The following is a 25,267-nucleotide window of genomic DNA, read 5'->3' as shown; positions in this document are numbered from 1 at the left end:
TACGTCCGTAATTCTCGACTTTTGCGAGTCTCGTGCTGTGCTGGTTACCTCGCCTCGAGGATTTCGAGGAAACGCGATACACGACGTTGTTCCCTCTCGCGTGCTTCGTTCTGTCTTTGTCACTGGAACTCGTGTTTCGCCTTGAAATTTTGCGGGGAAACCTTCGGTATGCCGGGTGTCTGGTTGCCTTCAATCTCCACGGGGTCAGATGAATACGGGCCTTCCGTGAAAATTGTTGAGTGGATATTTTAATCTTTCACGAACCTACTGGCCTACACGTCAGATGAAAGGGAATATTTATTTTTACAAATTACCTTGAAACATAGAGAAGACACGCTGCGACATGTGGTTCTAAATAGCAGAACGTAAAATGCTCGATTTTACCCTCGGTTTTCAATGGAGACCCCTCGAGCTAAGTCTTGCTCGTGGTACACGCGAATCAGTCCCCCTTTAACGTGAGCTCGAGGATGCTCTTTTATTTTCTCCCTCGAAAATCTCTAGCCACTTCCGGCCGATTCAGTATCCTCGAGTCGCGCGTTTCCGTGTGTCCAATTACCATTTGCCAATTAAAAGTTAGAGCCGTGTATCGGACGGATCCTCGAAAAGGACTGAACGCGCTGGACGGAACTCGATTATGGGAAAAGTGTGCTGCAGACCGTTTAGAGAGACTTTGAGGAGAAAAAGGGGAAGCGCGGAATGAGAGAGAAAGAGAGTCGATTCGAGGGGGTAGGAAAAAGGGGAACGTGAACGCGCAAGAACCGATAGTCCCTGAGGAAGCTGGATGTCGTGGGGAATATCTTTGAAGCAACGGAAGTAGACAGGGCCAATTACAATTTTCCAATTAAAACGTCCGTCGAGAAGATGCTTTCGGGGTGAACAAGGAACATCGAACAGGGGGAAATTTTGGTGGGTTGATTGTGATTGAACATAAGTTTAATCGTAGTATCGTTAGAATGAAATCTTTCATTTTGTAGGATATAATGATTAGACGAAATGCATTTTTCTTATTTATTCAATATCTGGGTTGAATTTTGAAAAATTAAAATTTAGTTAAGCTAAATTATATCTAGAATTTAATTAGAAATAGAAAAAGTTTGAATTATGATACAAGTGCACCAAAAAATTGATCATCATTTCACCAATGACAAATTAAGAAATTATGAAGAAGTTCAAACGAAAAAGTCTATTTTGTCACGTTCCACGTACGTCTCCTCAATAAATAGATCGTAGGAAGGTTGGCCAAGGCTCGAAGGAGATTCCGCTCCATTTCACCGGCGATCACTCCACGTCGATAAATTCTCCCCTCAAATATTTTCTCCGTGCTTGGTGTTCGAATCAATTTGATCGGGATAAGTGGTGCGCGATGCCGTCGAAGAAGGTACCCCGTTGAATTGCCATCCAATGAACGTTATTAATTGTCAATCGTCAAGATAGAATCTCCGTGGAAGTAGGAACGTTTATGTCACCTTTCGAAAGAAACGGTTCGCGTGCAGCTCGAGCGTGATGTCACTCGGTCGGATGTGCATCGTTCGGAACGATAATACAGGCGGGTCGGTTAATTGCAATTTCCCAATTAAAATGCCAAACAGTCCCATAACGCGTCGCAAATGGACGGCTTCAATCGGATTTCCATTATCGTCGCAGCGCCGCGATAATTTGCGGCTAAACTCGCGTCTCGTTCCGGCTGACCACTGCGCGAGGTTATTGTTGCTGCCGTTGCTTGTTGCTCGGAGCAGCCGAAAGGTTCGCGTGGAACCACCCCCTATTTCGCGATCCTCGTCGCACCGATTCACCCTTTGTCTCCCTCTCGGCGAGACCGTCATCGGCTCGTTAAGTTCAACGTCAGCGGCGATTAGTTAACGCGCTCGTGACCAGTCGACAGCCTTCGCTCGGGGTCACGCGTGTAATTTCGCCAGAGCAACCCCCTGTCGACCGATTTTCTCGTTACCCGTTCACCACCGTCGCCCTCTCGTTTTTCGACCGTGCGAAACCACCTCGTTGTCTATCTTAATCCGATGATCAATTTAGCAAATGATGTAACAGAAGTGAATTCTGTAGAGGGAAATTGACGATAAATTAGTAGAACGTTCGAATAGTCACCGTGGCCGAAGAAATAGTTTTCGAAACAAGGGAGTAGATAATGCAAAATGCACATCCTCTTCCCGCGATAATCTCATGAAAGTTGCATCGAAATGAACCGCGATGTACAGATAGCCGGGTGTATCCCGAAAGCTGAAGCGTATCTATCGATCGATCGTTCTGCAATATCGATAGTAAGGGCAAATGAAGAAAAAGGCGAGTCAGCTTGAAAGGCAGCACGACGTAGCATCGTGGAGAAGGCGTTGCATTATTACGTCGGCCTCGGTTCGGGATGAATTTTTAACAAGCCCTTGCCCGAGCAGCCAAGGAAAGCTAGCTTTGCCAGACACAGAGAATTCCCAGCTCGAGGAACAGGAGTATGTATAATAATTAAAAGACTGCGCAGCCCCGGGCGCGGTTCAGCTTTTGAATCGCGTCGAAGTATGGACGTAGAATAATCAAATTAGCGGACATTTTACCAGAAACGCTTTCCAGCGAATGGAAATCTCGTTTGAAAGACACGCTGCATCGGGATTTATTGTTACCCCGATTGTTTCAGTGACTGCTACCTTTTGTTCGTTCACCCCTTTTCACCGATCTTTTCACTACGATATTCGACAAGCCTCTTCGGCAAAAGTATTCGCGCGCTTTTTGTAATCGCGTTCGATCACTGATTGACTTGAAATTTATTCACACGTTGAATGGCAGAGGGAAAATTGATATATAGCAAAGGCACTTTATAATAACAGCTATTTGTATCTTTTTTCATTTTTATTCATTATTTTACTTTGGATAGTTTACACATTTTATTTTGGCGAAGATAGAATTTTGTTACAGAATTATTTATTAAAATTCCCAGTAAACATTATTCAAATTAATACAATTTCACCACCTTTGTGTTAAATTTTGTATCACTCTGCTATACAATTTTGTCTATTTTGAAGCAAACTTAATATTACCATGGTTAACACTAAACCAGATTCAGAATAACAGTTATAGTAAATTTCATAATAGCAGAGAATACAGAATGCAATATGAGGTAACTAAATGGTACAAAGCGTTGAATTTAGACGGAAGTAGGGGGGAAAAAAATTAGGAAGAGCAAACACGACCACGAGAATTTAATAAAGATACCGTAAAGAACATATTAAACGCGTAACAAAGGTGCACATGGACTTGGAGGGATTCATATTGCAGCAACCGTACGCGTGGAATATGTTCTCTGAATACTCAGGGAACAAAAAGCCAAAAGAAAAAAAAAATTGTAGCTCTCATATCCGAGAAACAATGGCAAGGAAGCCAGAGTTTCTTCCAAAGTTGCTCATTTTCAAAATGCATCGGACATAGTTGCCCTCTCGCGTGGCCCTTAAAATCCCCAGGCAATCTTTTTATGTTCTCTGTAATAATTACTCTTCTTTTTATTTCTGTACGATGGAATTGTACAAATTATTTGTGGAATTCTGGGGATTCTTCATTAATCCTCGAGGATATCAGGCGACAAAATGATAGTTCAAAGTGTTACAATGACTCCGGTAAAAAATAGAAACTTGAAAGGTGTAACTGGAGGCATTTCCAAAGATCGAGCCATAAATGCAGAGCGGCACGGAGATTAACGCGTTAAATGGATCGCGATCACGATCGAGCGAAGTCCCTCTGACCCGTAGGCACTTTATCGCGTTAGAAAAAGGGAAATCGAGGTAGACAAGTGGCTCGAAGCTGCAATTACGTTAGCTCTGTCTTTCTCTCGTTAATTTTTCTTGCCGTTGGCCTATCACGAAAGATGATCCCATCGTGGAAGAGGGCAGATATCCATCGAAATGTTACGAAAACGTACGAGTCGAGCTGGACTCTCTCGACACTCTTTCTTTCGTTTCAGTAAAACTGCAGGTAATCGTTGATGAATCATCGTGAGATATGAAAGCAGGTTCTAACACGATGTAGAATCATTACGATAGAAATATAGACAGGTGGTAGACGGTGTGTTCTACAAATAAACCATTCGTGAATGCATGAATCGCGTTTGGTGCTGGGATTTCAGAAGATTAGTTTGCGCCTGGATAATGCGGTTCAATTGAAAGATCAGAGGCAATTGTCACTGTGGGGTGTAAAACAGTTATGTCTCTTTGCTGATTGTATATAATGGCTCGTATGCGCTGCTAGAATCTTCGTTAACAACACTGAGGAATGCTGTTTATTGCGTTTGGGAGGTTTGTCAGTTTCATTAGTAAATGCGTGATTTAGCAGATTTTAATTGCATAAAGAATTTGCATTTGATCGACATCATTTATATCATGTAAAATTAAAGCATAAAATTTACTAAAAATTACTTGAAAATGCCTCCACGATATTCAAAGTGTTAAAGTGTTCATATCTCTTGGTGCAACTCTGCATCCCCTGGGATGCACTTCGCTGCATCTACTTTAAACTTCTCAAAAATTTTCAGTATAAAATGCGAAGTGTAAAATCTAGCAAAAATTAATTATCTTAATCATCGACACTGAAGCACCTTTTTACAACCCTTAAAACTATCCAGGCTCTAAACCACCAAAATTAAATTCAATACGATCTGTTTCGTGGTAAACTCTCGGTAGAAAATAAACGAGGGAAAGATAGTGTAGAATATGAAAAACAAAGGGTACGGAGTTCTGTGGCCGCAATCTTCGTGGAAGCACGTTGATCGTGGTTAGACTATCACGTTGGTCGAGCAGAGGCGAGGATCAGGACATCGAAGGTAGTAATCAAAATATTGCGCAAACGATATCACGGTGGCTGGACGTGTAACGCGATTGTCGTTACCCCTCTTCCTTCCCCAGTGTCTCGTGGCAATTGGAAACTCGAGAAAATCGACGTTCACTGAGCACTGAGATAACCTGTATATTGGTAGGACAGGATTGGAATAACTGTTTCGTCGAGGCGTGCTCGGTTACACGTTTCCAACTCGATGTCTTCCGGTCGCTGGCTAGCCTAGGTAATTGGGAACTGTTGTTCGAGAGTAGTGTGGCAAGTTATGCGTTACAACGTGAAAGATGCTTGCGAACGTAGTTCCCGTCTGAAACCATGTGTTTCCTCTGTTGTTAGTACTCGACGTAACGTTCGTGTAATTAGTTGCTGGATGATGATGCGTCATTCTCATAAATTAAACGACGTTGTTTCTCTACAGCCTTTATATGGGCAGGTTTGTGAAAGGGACAGTCGAACGGGGTTGTGGAGAATCGTTAAAGTTTTATAGGCAGAAATTGATGGGAGAAGTTATTGATTGGGCGAAATCGTGGATACTTGAAAGAGACTCATCGTTTAATTATTAAATGTCATTCGGTTAAATTGATGTATTTGCATTTGCTTCCATGTTCCTCCCTCGTGTTTCCAGATATTGGATCTCGTATAACTTCAGTAATTTTTTCTGGGGATGACAAACTTAAATTTTCAGGAAATATTTGCATTTAAATTCATTTTATAACTTTTTTATTTTAAGTAAATATTTATTTACCTTGCATGCACTTTTCTTGATAATAGTACTATCTTGGAAATATATTTTCAAGCTGTAAGGACTAACGAGTTAAAAAGAAATATTTTAATCAATTAAATCGTCGATAGGGTGAGTTGGTTGAGAGACCACGCGAGGGGTCGTGCCATTAATCGCATCCAACCTGGTGGCTATCGTTTAAATTCTGGCATTTAAATGGACTTCCGTTTAGCCGGGCCGGAAATGCAAGAAGTCCGGCATCCATGGCGTCGGTTCGATTAAATCTCTCCCCCTGATGTCGAGGAGCTTGACCGAGGGAAAAAAAAAGAGTCGAGTTCGTGGAAAGAAAACTTAACCGCGCATTAATGCACACGCGAACGTTAGAACGCGGCAAGCATCTTTGCCAAGCCATTACGATCTTGCAACGCGTAATTTTGGCACGGGGGTCTCGCGTAATTTCCCCTAGCATTTACGAGGGCTCGAGTCACGAGACCCCCAAAGGGCTCGTTGTTCTTCACTGTTCCGTTCACCTGGGGATACCTTTCCGAACGTGCATCTCCAACCCTCGGCCTAAACGATGACTCTTGTACTCGCGGGTTTACGAGCGCGAACAGGCGATGGTCAATAGGGGTAGCTTTGAAGGTCCCTTTTTTTAATTTTGATATATTTCCATAGGGTAAAGGCAGGTATTATTTCTTTATTATTTGTAGGGTGTTCAGATGGAGATATTTAATCATTTTCAGAGGTTGGGTAATTTAGATTGATGGTGACATTGGTATTGCATAAGTGCAATAAAAGTGCAAGTGCATCCGATGCACCTTATCATTAATTTTGACAAACATAAAAAATTGAGAATATAGGATCTTAAATAATAAATGCAAAGAATTCTTAAACGGTAAAGAAGTGTATAAACCTCTGAAATATAAAAAATATTTCTAATAAAATTCCGGATCATCAGAAACACCTTAAAAACAGCTTAAAACTTTCAGTCACCATTTACACATTTCTTTTTCACCCAACACTAAAGATTTCCAAGTTCCGCGAAAGCGAGTGAACATCTCCACCATTTGCCTGGCAAGCGAAGCGGAAGCGACATTACTGTCGGACGTTTCGTATCCACTTTTGTCGAGTCACTCGCGCGAGTACTCTCGCTGGTCGTTCGTAAACTCGCTCGCTGGGCTTAGCAATATTTTCAACGCGATTTTCTCGAACTAATGCGCGCTGTGTACAAGACGTGACTTTAGAAAGCGAGCCCGGAGTTATTTCTCTCGGTGGACCCCGAACAGCCGGGGAAATAAACAGTGGCGAACAGCGGGGGCGAGTGGAAAGATTTATCGTCAATTTCGAGGCATTCTCTCGTTTCCCGGGGTTTTACGGTCACGCCACGAGGTCGTGGAAGGTCGTTTGTATTACTTAATCGAACGGACACGCACGTAACGCGCCCGTGGCCGACTAAAAGGAACTCTCTTCCACTGTTTTCTTGTTTGACTCTCCATTGTTCCGGTTGTTGCTCGATCGTGCGAGACGTTCGAGCAAATCGACTCGTTCCACTGGACAGTTGATTCTTGATCAATGAGAGTCCAGCAATGACTTTTCAATGTTACGATTCTGCAATTATCAGAGAAGGTATTCAGAAATAAACGTGACACTTCGGTGCGTCAACAAAATTTATCATACAATTAATTTTCTAATTATACAATTTTATTATGATACTATGTTCGAAGAAATTGATACAAAATTAAATAGAATCAAAGATAAATAGAGGAACATGAAAATCTCTGGCTTTTTTTCTTATCAAAGTTATCATTATCGGACGCAATAAATCTTGGTACCATAATCCAATCTCGAAGAACATAAAATCATCCAGGAACCGCGTATACCACTCTTACGAGCTTCTCTTTTCCCGTTTTGCTTAAACGCGGCTACGATAATCCATAATCCCACGAAACGAGTTCGTCCAGTACGTTTCTGTTCGCCTCCCTTCCTGTTCCGACACCGTTTCTTTCGAGCTTTCCTCTTTGGTTTGCGCCGGACCCGCGGCCGACCCGGCTCCCCTAGTCACCGGTTAATCCGTGGATTAACGCGCGACACTACGGGAATTTATAGCGCGGAAAGACATGGAAGATGGTAATCGCGCGCACTGAAACGCGGTAAAGTGTGCGAAATTCTCGCTGGCCGGGGAGTATCGCGTATATTTCTGCCCCCATGTTCGCCATCTGCGTTGCTTATTGCATCAGGAGTCTAGGATTCTGCCGTAGGATCCTTAGAATCAGGAGGAATCCGCTCGAGACGTTTCGTTGATGTTCGAGTAGGAAAATCGTAGCCTTTCACTTAAGAAGTATTGAAAATTTGCAAAAAATGATTTATTTTTATTTAGTTTTCAATGAGAAGTGACACCTGTGTTAATATTTGACATCTGTCACTAACGAGTTTGTTTATTTTCTGTTTCAGGTAAGCGATTTTTCCTTCACAATTCAACCTACTGATGTCGAGTGTACATTGTGGACAGCATGCACGAGATTCTGTAAGAAAATCTTTAAACATTTCAATATTTTTATTTCAAATTAGCTTCACATGGTTGATAAAATTTTCATTTCTATTTTATTTTATTTATTGTATTAATTATTGTATTTTATTTCTATTATTGAATGACGGTATTTCTAATATTTTGTTTTTGCATGTTGGACAATTATGTCATTACATCATTATACATTAATCAAAGGCAGAGTTCTGTGGAAGAATTCTGGATTTACTTTTAATTTTCGGAGTTAATTTCTCATCCGATTCTTTTGAGCACCAGATGCTGGTATCTTTGATAATGCCGTGGTTACTTTAGGAGGGTTGAAATAATTCTGGACAATTGTGTCACTGTATCTTCTTACTTTGATCAAAGACAGGCTCGTGTGGAAGTATTGTAGACTTACTTAAACCACTGGGGACAATGTGATATATTTATGGTTCGTGTTTCATTTCATTCTTCCTTATATCTCATCATTTATCGTGTCCTCTCACGCTCTGGGATCTTTTGTTACTTTGTTTGATCAGAGAATTGAGAAGTTTAATTTATAAAAGACTTGTATAGCTAATGACGAGTTCCTCTGTAAATTCTTGGCACAATCTACTTCTTCTTTCTATTTTTTTTTAAATCTTTTTCTGTACGATTCCCAGGAGTGTATTCAACTCTATTTTCACAAATTTCATACATTTTAAAATTTCCAACATTACAACTGGGTTAAAATAGACCCATTCTCCTAAGCTCTCAAACTCCAAACACCAACTTCAGTGCTCCATTTCCCCGAACTTCACACATTTATAAAACTTTCAAGAAAGCCATTCATCGATGACCCAAATACCCTGCACATTTGGCAAACGAAAGTTAAAACAAAAAGAAAATTGTTGAAATTCGAATTGAAAAAACTTGCGAGAGCTAGCCAGCTGAGTGCAAACGGAGGTAAAAAAAGGGGGCGAGTTTCATCGTGGAACAGCGTTTGCTCGCGTCTGAAAGGCGAGCCTGGAGCGGTGTTGAGTCGACTCGGGAAACGGGAACGAGGCTCGAGTATAATTTCGGGTAAATGGGAGGATAAGTGACGAGTCCCGGGTAGTCGAGTGGACGTAGCATCTCTGTCGGCCGAGGTCGACGTCCTGGTAGACCATTCGAAACTGCCGTTGAAGCGGCGAGCAGCCTCGTTAATCCTTGCAGTCTCGCTAGCCGTGCTAAGTCGTTGCGTTAGCAACTTTTCTGAAAAAGAAGAAAAAATCTAGGAACATTCTCGGAAGTTGGCGAGCAAACGACGCCGCGTCCCGACGCAATTAGCGCTTCGCAATCGGTAAACGAGTGTACTTCGCTCGATTATCTTCGCGCGATACGCTCCATCGACTATGAATGAAGCACGAATCCGCTTGTCCTCTCGTGGGAAAGCCTTCTGGTTACCCGCGTACAGTAGCCGTGGATATTTGTAGTAATCTGCTAGTAGTTTCTTGTTCGATAAATTCTCTCAAGGAAATGGTTTCCTCGTTGCTCGGATAAATTCATGCTGAATAATAATAATTAAGGACGCGTTGAACGAGTTACGACGGCAAATTGAGCGACTACGGATTTTACGGCGATTCGTAATTGTAATTCGGGCGTAGCGTGATGAAGTGATATCCCTGATGATTGCGTTTGGTGTCTGTTAATCTTCTTCGACGAGCTCGGTAAATTCTTTTTTTTTTTACCGAGGGAATGCAATTAAAAAATACTTAGCCTTCTTTCAGTCTTCACGCTGGATCTAAGTAAAAAAGGTTACGTGATATCAAGGTTGAATTTAATAGCCGGGGATCTTGAATCATTGAATTTCTTGCTTTGTAGGCTGTTATTACGTTGGTTAACTTCTTTCGTTTTTTTGGGGGTAATTCTCGAGTGCGTAACAGAGACATACGCGGGTAAATGAAATTGGAATTTACTTGACACGTTAAGTGACAGAGTGGAAGTAGTCGTTATTGCTATGGTACATGATGATATGGATCGTTAAGGATAATTTTGCAATCTAATGCTTCAAATTGCTATTTGAAATTATATATATAATTGGTCGTTTCCTTGTTATTAAATGAAATCAAAATTCTAAAATAATTCCCAGTAGAAATATCAATATTTATTGCGACACGTAGCAGCACAAATAGTTAAAAATAATATTTTGGCAATATTAATATTAAAAATAATTCAAAAACCAACTAATATAATTTTTATTTATTAAATATCATAAACTTTAGTATATAACTTAAAAATATGAATAATAAATAAATATCACCGTGTAAAGACACACACGTGATAGGAAGAAAGCTATATACACAATGATCTTTTCACTGTATTGTTAGTCTTCTGGGGGACGCCGAAGGTGACAGATGAGACCCCGAGACATCATTTTTCCCGGTGAAACCTGATTTGATCGTGAGTGTACATTTTATAAACATGATAAAGCAGTTTTTGGTTTCACAAAAAGAGACGATCACTAAACGCGTGTACTCCAACATTGATTTCAAAAAGCGACGAGTTATTTATTTCTCGTACTTGTTTTTGTTTGTTCCGATCGATCGGAAGCCGTGCTGTTCATATTGAAATCCATAGTTCATGAATTTTTATTCCCAGTCTCCTCTGAAAGTCACAGGGCTTTATCCAGTTCTCATTTGGTTTCCATGGTCAAAGTTTCGCGCCGCTGGACCCTATCAGTGGTCTAACTTTTTCAAACATCATTTGCCTTTGTAAAGCCATCGTCGAAAATTGCTTTCGTCGAAGCTCGCGTATTACACGCTTCACTATATATATATATTTTTTTTTTTTACGTTCGTTCCTGTCCACGGCTCGCATTGTGCGCCCTTAAAACGCGTGTTTTCGAACGCTAGAATGCTATCGCGGCTCACGAATGACATCTGTCCTGAAACGCGGACGAGAACGAGCCGAAAAATTGCGTTGAAAGCTCGGCCAGGTCTGGATAAAATTCGGGAAATCGATAGTTTTTCCGGGTCGAGCATCCGGAAACTTAATCACGTTTTATGGAGAACGACGCCAGTCTACCCCGGGTGGGCGAGGCCAGGAAAATTTTGTTATTTCCGGAGATTGTCGGTATTCATGGAACTCGATTGTTTCTAAAAGCGATCCCCGTGAAATTTAATAAAGAAATAGCGAGACAAATTTCAGGGAATTTTTTAATTTCATTCTAGTTGTATGGAATGATTATTTAAAAATCTCTATCTCAAGTCTGTCTGTAATATGCTCATAATTACAGAAGCAATAGAAAACAGAATTTCGAGAAGTTGTTGAACGCGATTCGAACAAGGAGACGGACCGGTCTAATTAATGGTAAGCCGACGTCGGGGCTTGATTGGAAAATTATGAATGCCGCGAACGTAATTGTGCAATTGTCGATTGCGACTTTTCCCCAAGTAAGAGCATGATCGATCTACTTGAAAGGCAATTGAGTGTTCCTGCGATTGCCCTCAAGCCCCATGAATGCAGCCCTCCGCTTTCGTCCGGAATCAAATGCAATACGATCGTTTCGTACTCCTGTAAAAATATGCGTGTGGCTAGTTGAACATAGAAAATTGCTTCGCGTTGGGAAAACTATGATACCATTAAACTTTAAGCTTTTGTTTGAGCATTCATTAAAAAGTACATAATTAACCCTTCATCATAATTCCAATTTTTATATTCACCAAAAAAAGTCGGCATTATAGAAATGCTGATGTTTTATTATCAGTGTTAAGATTCTTTTTCTCAATTTGCAAATAAGGATTATAAGATTGACATTATGGATACTAATACTGTTATATAAATTCTAGCATAACACTTAACTCAAACCTAACCATAGGGTGGCTATAGAAAGCACTTTGCGACCCCCTTGGGAGTTACAACCTACTGGTTGGGAATTCACAACATAGAGAGTTAAATGATGTGTTTTTGATTACGATATAAAGTGTTCGAGTAAAGTTAATGGATATTGATTCGTAATAATCACCCAACAGTAAATAGACATTAACCTTTCCAATACATAAATTTTCATGTGCTATAGTAACTCTGACCCATAAAATTATATTGAAATATGAAATAATTTGGAAACAGCACAATTCATTATTATAAATATCTTATAAATTATAATAATTTATATCTAACAAAATTTCTATCGGTTTTCATTGATGAAAGGGTTAAATAATATGAGAGGTGTTTAATAAAAAAATAAAAACTATGCGTATAACACGGTTTGCTCTGCAAAATTTATAGCTCTAGTTTTATTAGTTTTTATATGATTTGAGTTTGAACGCGACGTATGGTTTCCTATCAAGTCTCGTAAATCAACGCGACATCCGCGAAATGTTTCTCGCGCCATGAACTGTTAAAAAGGAATTAGTATAATTCATTGAACAGTGAAATTTTCTATTGGATAAAAGATTGACTTTTATAATGAATCACAGAGGCGGAGTATCAAATGCGTAAACGCGTTTAAAAGCGAAATAGCTGGTTCGTTATTGATGAAATGATGTTTCTAGTGGGGAGTTAAATTGCGATATCGAGTCGTGATTTTTAGTAGCTGTACATCGAAACGCTTTTGCCATGATCGTTTGCATAAATTTTGATTCCAATGATCGGCCATCATACTGTTATTCTATCAAATTGTTATACAATCCATCACTGTTCGTACAGTGATATATACATTTTCGTTATGATTTATTTTTAAGTGGAGTAGAAAACGCTTCACAATTATTCGAAATAAATTTTTTATTTATTTTATTCTATGAAAATTGCTCCTATACGTTTCTCGTTTGCGAGTTTGAATACCGTCGATCATCGACCTGAACGATCCTCGCGATTGACGCTGGAAAGGCAGCCCTTCACATAAGAATCATTCAGCTGAAGAATAATTCAGCTTGGGCTGATAATCGTACCTACGATTTTTCAATGAAAGGGTTCTCTTTTTTGAAATCGTTCTTCGGGAAGAGAGCCGAGATCGCGATACTAGCTTAGGCTTTTGTGGCGTACGATTGACTCGTTATTCGAACTTCTATTTTAATAATTCCCTGGCATAGTTTATTTTTAATATGAATTTTTAAAAGTGTTAGAATTTCAAGCGAACAGTAATTTTCATTCTAATAATTTTATATAAATGAATTATAAAATAATATTCTCAGTTCAAAGAAAATGGCCCTAAAAATATATATCAAATACAAGGTTTGTTTCCACCATTCAATCTCTTTTTTAAATCCCAAAAATAACATTGCAGGGGTGAAATTAAAGAAATCGTTTTCGACTACGTTTCAATCCAAAACTAATCAAGCGGATTTCCTTTTAGCGGGTCACAAAGCGTCGTGTAACCGGTTTCTATCGATAGCCCATTCGCGGGACTTGGAAACCATTATCTCGACCGATGATAAACGAGGGATGGACGGGTTGGCGGAGGGAGGGTAACGATGGACGAAGGGGTTACAGAGATGAACGAAAGGAAAAATTCGATGATCCGTTGAACGGTAAGCGGATCGATTTTAGCGAAAGTACGGAAGCATGGTCGGTGTGACCACGGTTAGTTCGTCATCCTGTAATTAGCGTTGTCGAAGTTGTCGAAGGTGCTCGAAAGCGAAGCGGCCAGGTCCGGAAACACCCGGCCGTATCGCGCGTGGAATCGATATCTCGATTCCCTCTTCCCTCTCGTGCTTTCACTACCTCCCACCATTCACTGTCTCTCTGTCTTTCCAACGCGTTCGCAATTCCCCTCTTCTCCGACAGAATCCAACTTCCACCCTTTTGCGTCTCCATCCCTCTGCCGGTCGTCAGGTGTGCGCCTGTACAAAAGGGGTGCGTGTCCTCTTTCGTCGCGATTCTGGGTACAGAACGGACAGATGTAGGCTGATTAGAAGCACTCAGAGACGGTCAGGAATCTCTTCTCCTATTTTTCTGTCAGAAATACGCGACCAACAGACGAACTCTCGAGCCAAGGTATCGACTTTTGCCAAGCTAGGGTCGCTCGAGTCGCGGCCATATTTCCCCTCGAAAATGGGCCAACCCTCCGCCCTCGACAATTATACAAGCGTCAGAGAGCCGTGAAACTCGCAATAAACCCGCGATACCGTTTTCGCACGATTCTTCTTTCGCGTTACCTCGGAACGACCTCTTTCCTCCCCTCGGATTTGTCCACGTCGTCGGATTATCGTGCTTCATCGCCGAGCTTTTTGCCCGGGTTACAAGCTTCCTGGCGGACGCTATCGATCGACGTGTCGCGTTTTCAGAAGTTAATGAAACTTGAAGACTGGACGGAGCGTGGCCGGATAGTTTCAACCGAGATTTCGCGAGACCGCCTCGAAGAGATGTTCCTAAAAGGTTCGCGACTTGTATGGTAGTTGATCGAACGATTTCGGGTAATTGCTCCGAGAAACTCGCCAAACGAATCGCGTTTAGAGTTACTTCCTTTGGATCGGAAATTAGCGGGAACACAAACGAGTTGAAGGATTTCTTTTTGATCGGTTGGAGAAAAGTTTGGGGCGCGAAAGTTAATTCGACAACTTTGGTGCATTGTTAATTTCTATACGAAATCCCAAAGTTTCGCTGCATTTTCGAAGAAGCATTCAAATAGAATTCACTGTTTCATTGGTCCTCGCTGAAGCTTTCAGAAGTGTTTCGTGTTTGTCCAGGAGAGGTCCTGTTGGTAATTCGAACTACCTTCGAGGCGAATTCGAGGACAATCAATGCGGTGATACTCAATGTTCACAGTGTGTCCTTAACAGCTGCGGGTTTGCGAGTTGGACACTTGGAAACCGCAGGACGGAGCCTCGGTTTCGGGGAAATTTCGGGGCCACGTAATAATAATGTCACTAATCGAGATTCTATCTCGTCGGGATTTCTATTAACGTCGCTATCGGGACGATGAAATCTCGGGAAATGCTTCGCTGTCTGTTATTCGAGCAATTGGAGCATTCCTTCTCGGTTTAATACATTTCTGATAGTTGGAATAAAATGTTCATATTATTTTATAAATTTTTTTCTATGCATTTCGTGATCGTCACACTTCTGATTTTTTAATAATACCTTTAAATTATTTCTCAAAATGACTCAAAATGATTTCGGATTCGGAAATACGGAGCAATTAGAAAGGTCCCCCAACTCCGTCAGCGATAATCCGTATTTTCGCCGGTTGCAAACTCGCGTCCAGGTAGACCCGGCTTTCAGTCTACGTGGAGGACCCTTTAACCGCGTTAACACACCGGCACAACCTTGTAAAACGACCGCACGTTGGTGCACGTCGAAGGTTTCAGGCTCGAAAGTTCGCCGCGACGAACTTGCCAGTCGATAACTGAAAATTGACTTTGCCATGTCATCCAGCTTCAAAAATTACGGCCACCGCATCGACGACGACGTGTTAGTATCTCTCAGGATGGTGTACCAGAGCAGAGATCAAACCGAATAGGGGTGCATTCGGAGGGTGTACAGGGTAACCGTGGTCCAACAGCGGTGCTCGGGAAACTATAAAATAAAACGAACATCAAACGTGGTACCGGTGTCGTTTATAAACGTGTACACGTCGTAAATATAAAGCTGAACGTTTTGGAATTATTAGCCGAGGGATTATACGGTGAACGTTATGTGTTTTTGTTTTATAGCTGTCTAGTTGACTCGTTCGCTTACAGTGTTAAAGGGATTCTATTTTATTTTTTTTTTTTATTAATGATGATCAGTAGTGACGTTGAAAATATTACTACATTGAATAATTCCCAGCTAGTCTACTCAAGAATTTCACTTCTTTTATCCAGAAAAGGGATAATTTTGTATATTTTCTTGTGGTTGGCAAATTTGAAAACACGAATGGAATTGCATGGAACCACGTTAGATCTAAATCACGATCAATCTTGAAAAATTCATTTTCAACGTACAACATGGTTATTCGCTTGACTGTAACGCGAATACGTTGTGGACCCTTTATTACAGAATGGTACACGGCGTTTCATTGCGGTTCGTTGAGGACGGGAAAAAAATATCAAAGTACGCAATGCGTGAGCGTGTCGCCTACAGAGGACGGGTTAATTAATTTCCCAAGCAGCATGAAGCTCGGTAATACCATTTCCATGCAAGGAACACGAGGTTCCCCAGTGATATTCTCCCGTACAAGCTTGCCTTCTTGCGTACGAACGTTAAATTACTTTTTGAATAAAACTTTCTTGCCTTAAACGTCACCGCCACTCGCGTATCAAGCGTAGAAAAATGGCAATAATGGTCCGTTCGCCTCTCCGGCGTGCTATTTGCCGCTTTTATACTTCCGCTAGCAGTTCATTTATGTATGAATCTGCAAGATAAAACAGCACGACGTCTCCCTGGCTCGTGTGAATACACGGTTTTTTTATATTTTATTCTCCGGTTAAAAGCTGACGTATAGTTTAGATCAAAGATTTTGATCGTTCGGATACCACTCAAATTGCAAGGAAGGAATTTCCACTTTTATTGCATCGATGTTTTGTTCTATAAACATTCCTGATACGAGTGAAACCTTTTATTTTCATCTCGGTGCATACCTTCGTTTCATCTTTTGTCTTCGTTCTTAGGTGATTCTTGCAAATAGATTAATTAAGTAAAAATTTTAAAAAAGGAAAATGAAATAGAGTAATGAACGATATGAAAATTCAGATAAATTACTGTTAATTTTTATTAAAATCTGGAGCAAAGTATAAAAAAGATCCAAGAAATAAATAGAGCAATCATGAAGAATCAAAGATGCAAATCTAAAATCTCATCTCGACTCTAACATTGGTAGATCCTATTGGAACACGTATTCCACGAGTAAAACAATAACAATTTTGCATGTAAATAGTCTGGCCAAGCTTGTTTCGATAGGAGAGAGCAGAAGGAGAGTACTTTCGAAAGGAGGAACTCGATTTCCCGGGTGAAAACGGGTTCGATCCTCCGGCACGCGCGGAACGAAGCGCTTCCAGCGTGAAGTTTCTGTCCGATGCGACTTCCTGGAGCGATTTCGAGCGGATGGTGGCACGGCATATTGTCTCGACGGTTGGTTATCCGTGCCATCGCGAGCACGCGTCTCACCCCTTCCTCGCGTTCGCGTTTCAACCGCTTGACCCGATTCAAAGCGCAAAGCGAACAGCGGTTTTCCACCGGGCTGTCGCTTCCAGTTTCATCCTCGCCCGATATTGAATTTCACCTGATCGCGACTGATAGTCATTCTGCGAAAAACGAATTTTGAATCCGTTAAGAAGAAAAAGCAAGTTTTCTATTCGTACACATTGCTTTACACTTTCGATACCATGGATTCTGAAAATAGTATTAGGTTTTGAGGAACGATTTCATGACATAAAAGTATTGCAAAATAGGGCTTGTGATATATCAAATTAAAGCTTAGAATTTAATAAAAAAGACTATATAAATGATTCATCAATATTTTTTATTATAAGAAATTGAGACTTGGATATTTCTCAATCTAGGCATCGAGAATCATTATTTGTGTTATTCAAAGACCAGCCATTTTGTGTTCAGAATATTCACGAAATCTTTATGTGGTTATTTTCTTCAAAAACGAAGGTTTTTATAACTTTTCGAGCTTCGTACACGTTCCTCTATAATTCGCAAGCATCTTCGACTTCGTCGAAGCAATCTTATCGACAAATCCTCTAATCCTATTCCGCCGCAGAGTTTCGACTTCAAAGCCATCTTCATCCACGATGTTCTATGAAAAGAAAAATCCTAACTCGTGTGTGGTCTATCATCCATCGAACAGGGTATCTATGTAGCCATGCAGCCACTTCCATACGTGTAGAACCATAATTTACAGACCCACACCGGGACAACCCTATCATCAAGCAGCCCGTTGCATTTCGAGTCGAAGACCTTTCTCCCTTTCTAACTCGGGACAATAATAATAATAAGTATCCTTGTGACATACGGCCCTGTCTGCTTCTACACTCCATAGCTTTTCTATTTAGAAAATTATTTCCTACCTATTAATCTCTAGACTTTACGTTTGAATTTCTGGGCAAGATACGATCATCGTCGATCAATTTTCAAATTAAATTAAAAATTGCACGAATCTTCCGATCAAACTCCAGAATATCCGCACTATTTCATTCCCCTCTGAATATCTCAAATAAATCCACCAACCGCATCTCTGCGCGGTACAACTTCCGAGGATGGACAAGTCAGTCGCATAATCTTCCGTCAAATTCAAACTTTCAAGCCGGGAGTTATCGAGTCGAATCTCCAGAGACGGCTCGAACACGAAAGCTCTCTTTTCGTCGTGGAAACAATTCGAAATCCATTAGCCGGGGTGGACAAGTTCGGTGGTAGGGACGACGAAACAGCCCGTTTCAACGGCGTTGAGAGAGGAAAGTTGGTGGCGGTGCAAAGTGACCCGGTGACACGGTGTCAGGAGCTCGTAGCTGGCTGGTAGCTCGCGGCTGTGCGTGGCCCGATATCAGATGATAACCGCGTTATAGAGGTGCACACCGGAGTTATACGCCGATGTGGCCCGACAAAGGAGCCTCTCGAGCGTAAAGCGTGTCAGAGCGGTTGGGCTTGACACGCGAACACGATCCAAGAGAGCGAAACGCGGAGAGAAGTACACGCACGCGTGTGAGTGGAGGAACGTGCTGGGTCAGGAGGAGAGTGTCCCAGGGATGGTTGGAAGGGACGTCCGGATGTTGGCTTCCTGGCGAAAGCGAGAGGACAACAGGGCTGGTATACTCGCCAGAGGTGGCAGGGTTACGTGTAACAGCCGAGCAGATTTATTGGATCTAGAGGGGCTTGCAAATCCGCCTGGATCAGCGTAACCAAAGAGCTGCAATGGTTTAACGGAGCGGCTGGAAAAGGCAAGATGGCCTCCTACGGGAAAGGTGCATAACCGTCTGGCGATTCGACATGGGTTTTCGACGGATGAAAGAGTGATTTCACGGGGTTTCTTGAAAATAGCAAAGAAGTATATTTTTCATAAATTAGCTTCTCAGTTGAGTAGTCGAGGTTTTTGAAATTGTGGTCCGTCGTCTTAGGGGTCTCTCCATGGTCCGTGCGAGAGTTAAGAAACGAGTTACATTATATTTCCTATTTCTTTAGGAAAAAGGTCAATTATTCCATGGACTGTGACAAGCAAATTTTCTAAAGAGCAAACGAAAAATTCTTTCTACAAATAATATTAAAAACTTCCAAGTCTATTACCGAGGCAGTTCTAGAATACACGGTATAATTCGATTCTCCCCAGGAGCATCTTGTCCGTAGGAGCTCGTTTCTCCGATTCCGTAGTGTCGGAGTTTCTGAAAGCATCGTGTTCAATTGCTTCGCGAACAATATTTCCCAGTGCCTTTATTTCGCACGGTATCTCACGAAACACCTCGGTGTTTCGCTCATTTGCCTAGCATCATCTGGTACAATTGCCCGAGGGGTGGCGAGCAGAAAAGAGGAAGGGGATGGGAATTGGTTTGAAACCGGGCGGAACGTGAGCTCGTTTCAGGAACGAAGGTGGGTGTTTTTCGTTCTCGAAGGAATTATGTCGTACAATGGGCCCGTCCTCTATCTGACCGTTGAATGGTTTCAACGAGACTCGGACAAACGCGGCCTCTCTAGATGCGATGGCGTTCAAGAGACACAGTAGCCAGGGCTGCGAGCATCCGGATATCCCGTTATCTGAATATCCCGTGCGTCCCTGTCGTACTTGTCCGTTGCTCGTTCGCTCGAGTATCGACAAATGAATATCATGGCACGCCCACGTTATCCGTCTCATCCAGGACGTTGATAGTTCTGATGCGAGCTAACAGTTGGTTGATCGATGAGAGTCTCATTTTGTACGTTCACCCAGTAATCACGTCATTTTCAGTACGCTTTGGGGAGGCTGATTATTGCCCGGAATATTGGAAATTCTGACAATTTTCAGAGATGTTTGAATCATACGGAGATATACCTCCTCTTCCTCCAATGTCGATAGGGACTATTTGAACTTTATTACATTTGTCCGAATAATAGGGTTGTCGAAGGTGATCTGATAATAATAGATTGACTATTTTATTTCTACAACTTACATCGTTTATCATTTATATTTCTTAATTAACGACCTCCACGTATCATTTATTAAGGTACAAATGAACCCGGTTATTCCCCCAAAGAACCCTCCATCCGAATGCTATCTTTATCCCCTTATCGAAGTGCGAAAGCATCGAATCACCTCATCGACGTTCCCTTATTTACAGCCTGGTATCAGCTAAACCCGACATTAACCCAACTTATACTCGCATACCCGTAGTTACGTAACGAGAACGGTTCACCTATTTTTCAATCAAGCTCGAACCCTACCTACCCTACCAATTACATCACGAGCATTCTCTCGACTCGGGTTATTACGAGATATCGCGATAGAGTACTCCTCGCCCTCGAAACGTAACGAGCACCGTAGCAGACTCGGTTACGCTGTAGTAAAGTCGTTGGAAATCAGACTTTATCCAAACGTAAAAAGCAAACCCAGCGAGAACGAGCATTGAAAGAAGCACTCGGACGTTACGCCCCTGGAGGATCCACCCTGTCGCGTAGTGCACCGACCCCTGACCTAATTTTCAGACGGGTTTATCCCTTCTGTCCTGAACGGATTAGTCGGCCAGGAAAGTGGACGGAATTCATCCGGTGTCCAAGCTCCCTCCTGGGGGGGATGTCCGTCGCGAATCTCGGGCTACCGATCGTGCGTCGCATTATTTTGGCCATGCCTAACCCGCTCGACACGAATTCCCTCGCCGAATCGTCCACGTCCTCGATGATCTTCAATGACGATCCCCACCGGATATTTCCACGGGAATTTGACACGGATTCCAAGAATCCGTAGCCACCGGGGCTGCTCCATTGACGACTGCGACTGTGAATGAACGGGGCTGCCTTGTCCTCGATGGAATTTGATTACGTGGCAATCAATATTAAACGCCAGCCGGTATATTCCTGCTTTCATCCATTATTTCCTCTTGTGTCTCTCTTTTTTTATTTTACAGTAAGTATCAGTCAACATTTCTAAATTAATTAAACAATTTTTAAGTCTGCAACTTTGGTAGTTGGGCGTTGAATGATAATTAATAACGGCAATGTTTTGATAGAGAAGATTATTATAGAAGAGGTAGTTTCTGAAAGTGTAAGTTATAGGGGTTGCTACTTTCTGTCGTCGGAGATGAGAAATAACGAGGTCTCTTCCTTTTAGTTTTTCGAAGTATCCTGCTTCTTACTTACCATTTATTTTATTATTCATTGAATGATCCACTCTGTTTTAAGGAAAATGAATTTTTACTTTGAAGGCAACCAACCCTCAGAAGCAAATCAATTGACTCATCGTCTGATTCTATAATTTTCCAGTTTTTCTTTCTTCCTTTTTGTAACGAAGTATTGTGCAAACGCAGGCAGTCGTAAAGCGTAACGAGACAAGAAAGCGTGTTGTTCTTTTCCTTCGAACACTTTGCCAACAGCGATAGCTGAATGTGTACTCTGAAAGGTACACGGAATTCATAGACTTCGCTCGATGATAAAGAGAGAAAGACATTCGCGTTTTAATATTCCCCCACTCGCCGATAAACGCGCATCTCCATAAAAATAGGAAAGAATATGGCTGATGTATGCCATATTATTCGCATATATCAAGATAAACGCGACTCCCCCCAAGTATCTCGCTGGTTGGATGCAGTTTTCCGGCGTAACGGGAACTCGCCATTTTCGGAATAAGATTTATACCGTGATGGCTGGCGTGCTTTAACGAGCCTTCCGAGCTCCACCCAAACCCCATTAACCAGCGATTTAATGAGACGCGAATTGTTCCGTTTATAATTTCGTTTGTGAAGCATCGTTCGCGATTTCATTCGACACTGATTCGTATGTAAGATCTGATTAAGCATTGATATTTCTACTGTGACAACTAAGACAAATTTTCTCCATAAATTATAAAATTTGAATAATACTATGTACTATAGAATCTTGGGATAAAACTTTAATAGAACCATTAGATCATCATAAGTCCATGAAATTCTACTGATCTTCCCTTACACCCACACAAATGACTGATGCTAAAATCCCGTCGGAAAATGCAATTTCTGTTACATCGTTTATCTGCTACCGATAGCCCATGCATTATTAATTTTTTCACCGAACGAAATAATATCCTGGCAGGCTATTCATGGTTCCCGATATTAATTAACTCGAACGGTATCACGGTACGGATTGGTCGAAAGAGTAATTTACCGGTCGCTTAATTTCGTAAAATTTATTTTCCGCATCTGCAATTAATTTAATCGCGAAGCTTCAAGTAATTCCAGCCTCCGGCATCCCCTCTGTCCGGCGGTGGCGGTGGCGGACGATCCTCGTGACCGTTGGGGAAATTGATAAATTCGGAGCTTCGCGGAGATAAATGGCGTCGGATACCAATTAGTCCTATTAATCAGGCAACGTTTGCGAGAACTGCTGGCTGACTGACGCGTTATAACGTCGTGGAGGGAAGCTAACGCTCTCGTAGGCGTTAGTTAGCAAGATTCGCGCGCTTTCTGTCAGCTATCTATCACGACCCACGTGTGCAACGGTTTATCTCCACGGTGCATCCAGCTAGATCCATGCGCATCCTTTTTTTTCCCCTCCCCTTTCCTCTCTATAAGTACGTTCGCGCGTAATTACCGCGAGCAGCTCCGTATCAAAGGTTAATGCTGCGCGATGCGAGAAAAGCAGCTGCCGGCTCGGTCTCGGCACCGAGAAGGAGAGGAGGTGAAAATTATTCAGGGGAATCGTTTAGACGCGACCGCGTGTCTCTCGCCTTTCAACCGGTTAGCAAATGGTTTACCCGCGAAATTCGACGTTTGAAGCGAACTCGCGTCAACTAGGAACGTTTGAAGCAAACTCGTAGCCGAAACTACGCTAGAAAATTATTTCCTCGAGCGTGGTTATCCGCGTGGCTGCTCTTCGAGGATCGCGAAAAACTTCTCGACAAAGCTCGTGGAAATCGAACTTTCCGTTTAAACGCGGCAAGGTGCTCGTTGAAAATCCTCTGTATCTGTACAGCGACATTCATCGATGGTAAAAGGGAACAGCAAATGAGCTGGGTATATAGAGTCGGTTATGTAATATAAATAGGAAATGAGGAGGTAAAACGATGAAACGATTGTACAATGGCTCGTTAAAATTTTAGATCGTGTATGCAGGAAGTTAATAGACTGCTGCGCTTTCGAGCGAAAGGCGAACTAATTGAATTCGCCGCGCTGTTGGATACCAGCTGCGATGAAAAGATGTCCTGAATGCGGTGAAACGATTCTCGCGGTTGCGAAAGGGGCTGGAATAAATTCGCCTACGGAATGTGCACCGACTCGCGGATGGATCGCTTTCGCAGGCAAAACTCGTTCTTTGAACGTCGTTGACCCACGCCATTTATTGGGCTCGGAACGTTAGTTACAGAAAAATAGCCGAGGAGGAGAAAAATGGGACAAATGATAATTTTAGCATAATGCATTTTATAACTTTTGCACATAATCGGGGCTATTTTTGGAATAATTTATCGGGTTCATCAAAATATTAGGACAAGAATTTTCGAGTTTCTCGTTTTCCTCGTTTCCGAGGTTCCATCGTGTCAATCCACGCTTCCTGTGTATTTACGCAGATGCAGTTTCAAAATGGAACAAATGATAATTTTGACATAACGTATTTTATAACTTCCGCATAATATTTGGGTTACTTTCTGAATAATTCATCAGGGTCATCAAAATATTCGGACAAGAATTTTCCGACGCTATTTACTTCTTCGAGTTCCTCGTTTCCCTCGTTTCTGAGCTTCCATCGTGTCAATCCACGCTTCCTATGTATTTACGCAGATGCAGTTTCCCTTGATGCACTCGTGGACACGACACGATTTAACCGACGCAACAAGCGTAATGTTAGCCGGTCTAAATACACGGTCAAGCTGTGGCCAGAAGCGTAACGACGTATACGCTGCGTGTCCTCTTCGAAACGACACTTCCGCCGCGACGGCAGCAGCGTCTCGTTAATTCCACGCCGCCAGCGTTTTACGTTCGTATTGTCTTCGACTGGAAACTCTTCTTTATTCCCGAGCCACTTATCGCGGGACGGTTTGTTGAAGTTACCTTTTCTGCCATACTTGCAACGGCGTGATGCCCGTTCTTACTGTTGCTTTTCAAAATAAATTCACCCGGAATTGCAAGTCTTCCATTTTCACGCAGGTAATAATTTCGAGATCTCGATGGCCCCCTGGTCGGAAGTTGCGAAAACTCGCGGTCCCAAAAGCGATCCACGGGCATCTTTCCATCGGAGAGAGCGCTCGCTAGATAAACTCTTGGATTTCATTTAAAGAAGTAGCGTACGTTTTGCATTTTTAACGGAGCAGTCGGCAAGGAAAGGCGAAGTTTACGAGCGTCCACGGGCCGTGGTCTGCGTTGTTCAGAGTTCGGAGCGTGGGCGGAAGCATCGGGCTCGAATAATAACGAATAACGCTGAAACGGGCGTATCTTCTCGCAAGTCGAGCCTGTTCATCGTAACTCGCTTTCTTACTCAAACAGACATTTGCTCGAAGCGGTCAGCGAAACGAGAAACAGGAAGCTTCGAGTGTGCTTTTTTTCCTCTCTCTTTTTCTCTCTTTGCAAGAGTCAGCCCATTTATACTGGTCTCGATCGATCTCTGCTCCTTTGGGGAGGCTTTACAGCCTGCCGATCCACGAAGAAAGACGTCACAAAAGGGACGCTGCAGCGTCATCTCGCCTCGTCTAGACGCCGGATTCGGGAGGTCCAACAAGTGGACAAACAAGTGTCCCCTCCTCGTGAATTTGCATTTTATATACCGAGGGAACCGAGACGATTTTTCCACCCCTTCGAACGGTGCCTAATTATATTTCACGTCGGAACGATTAAGGGACACGCGTTTTAAAATCGTTTCGACCCACTGTTATCGGGCTTGCTTTCGAATCGCGGGCCCAATTACCCCCTGTTAATTCAACGAATTTGCCGGGATAACGAGTTTCCACGCGTTGTAACGGCACTTAATCCGTATTAATTTTCATGGAGTCGTCGTTAGCGAACATTCTGACGAGTGGACCGAGACTCGGCTGAAACCGCGGTAACTCTAAACGGCTTCGCGCAAACAGGCTTAATAATAAATTCGCAGACTTCCTGATATACACGCGGCCGCGTAAACGCTGTCAGAGGAGAAAAATCGCTCTGATGGTTGGGAAATGTAAAATAAAGCCGGACGAACGGAGTCGGTTGTTT

The 25,267-nt window shown here is 42.3% G+C and overlaps 1 protein-coding gene across 5 annotated transcripts in view; it reads left to right on the top strand.

Moving 5' to 3' along the window:
* Window positions 1–25,267, top strand: part of LOC114872594 (plexin-A4) — a 239,909-nt gene that overhangs the window by 112,451 nt on the left and 102,191 nt on the right. Inside the window, exon 2 of one of the 5 annotated variants that reach the window (XM_029179941.2) lies at window positions 7,994–8,066. The exons of the other annotated variants lie outside the window; for them this stretch is intronic. Within the exon in view, the coding sequence (XP_029035774.1) occupies window positions 8,028–8,066 (39 nt within the window). The 5' untranslated portion in view covers window positions 7,994–8,027. The remainder of the gene's footprint in view (window positions 1–7,993; window positions 8,067–25,267) is intronic. 5 annotated transcript variants of the gene reach the window in all.

Source organism: Osmia bicornis, chromosome 13 (assembly GCF_907164935.1).
Source record: "Osmia bicornis bicornis chromosome 13, iOsmBic2.1, whole genome shotgun sequence".
Lineage (NCBI taxonomy): Eukaryota > Metazoa > Arthropoda > Insecta > Hymenoptera > Megachilidae > Osmia > Osmia bicornis.
This window is presented reverse-complemented; position numbering and strand designations above follow the sequence as displayed.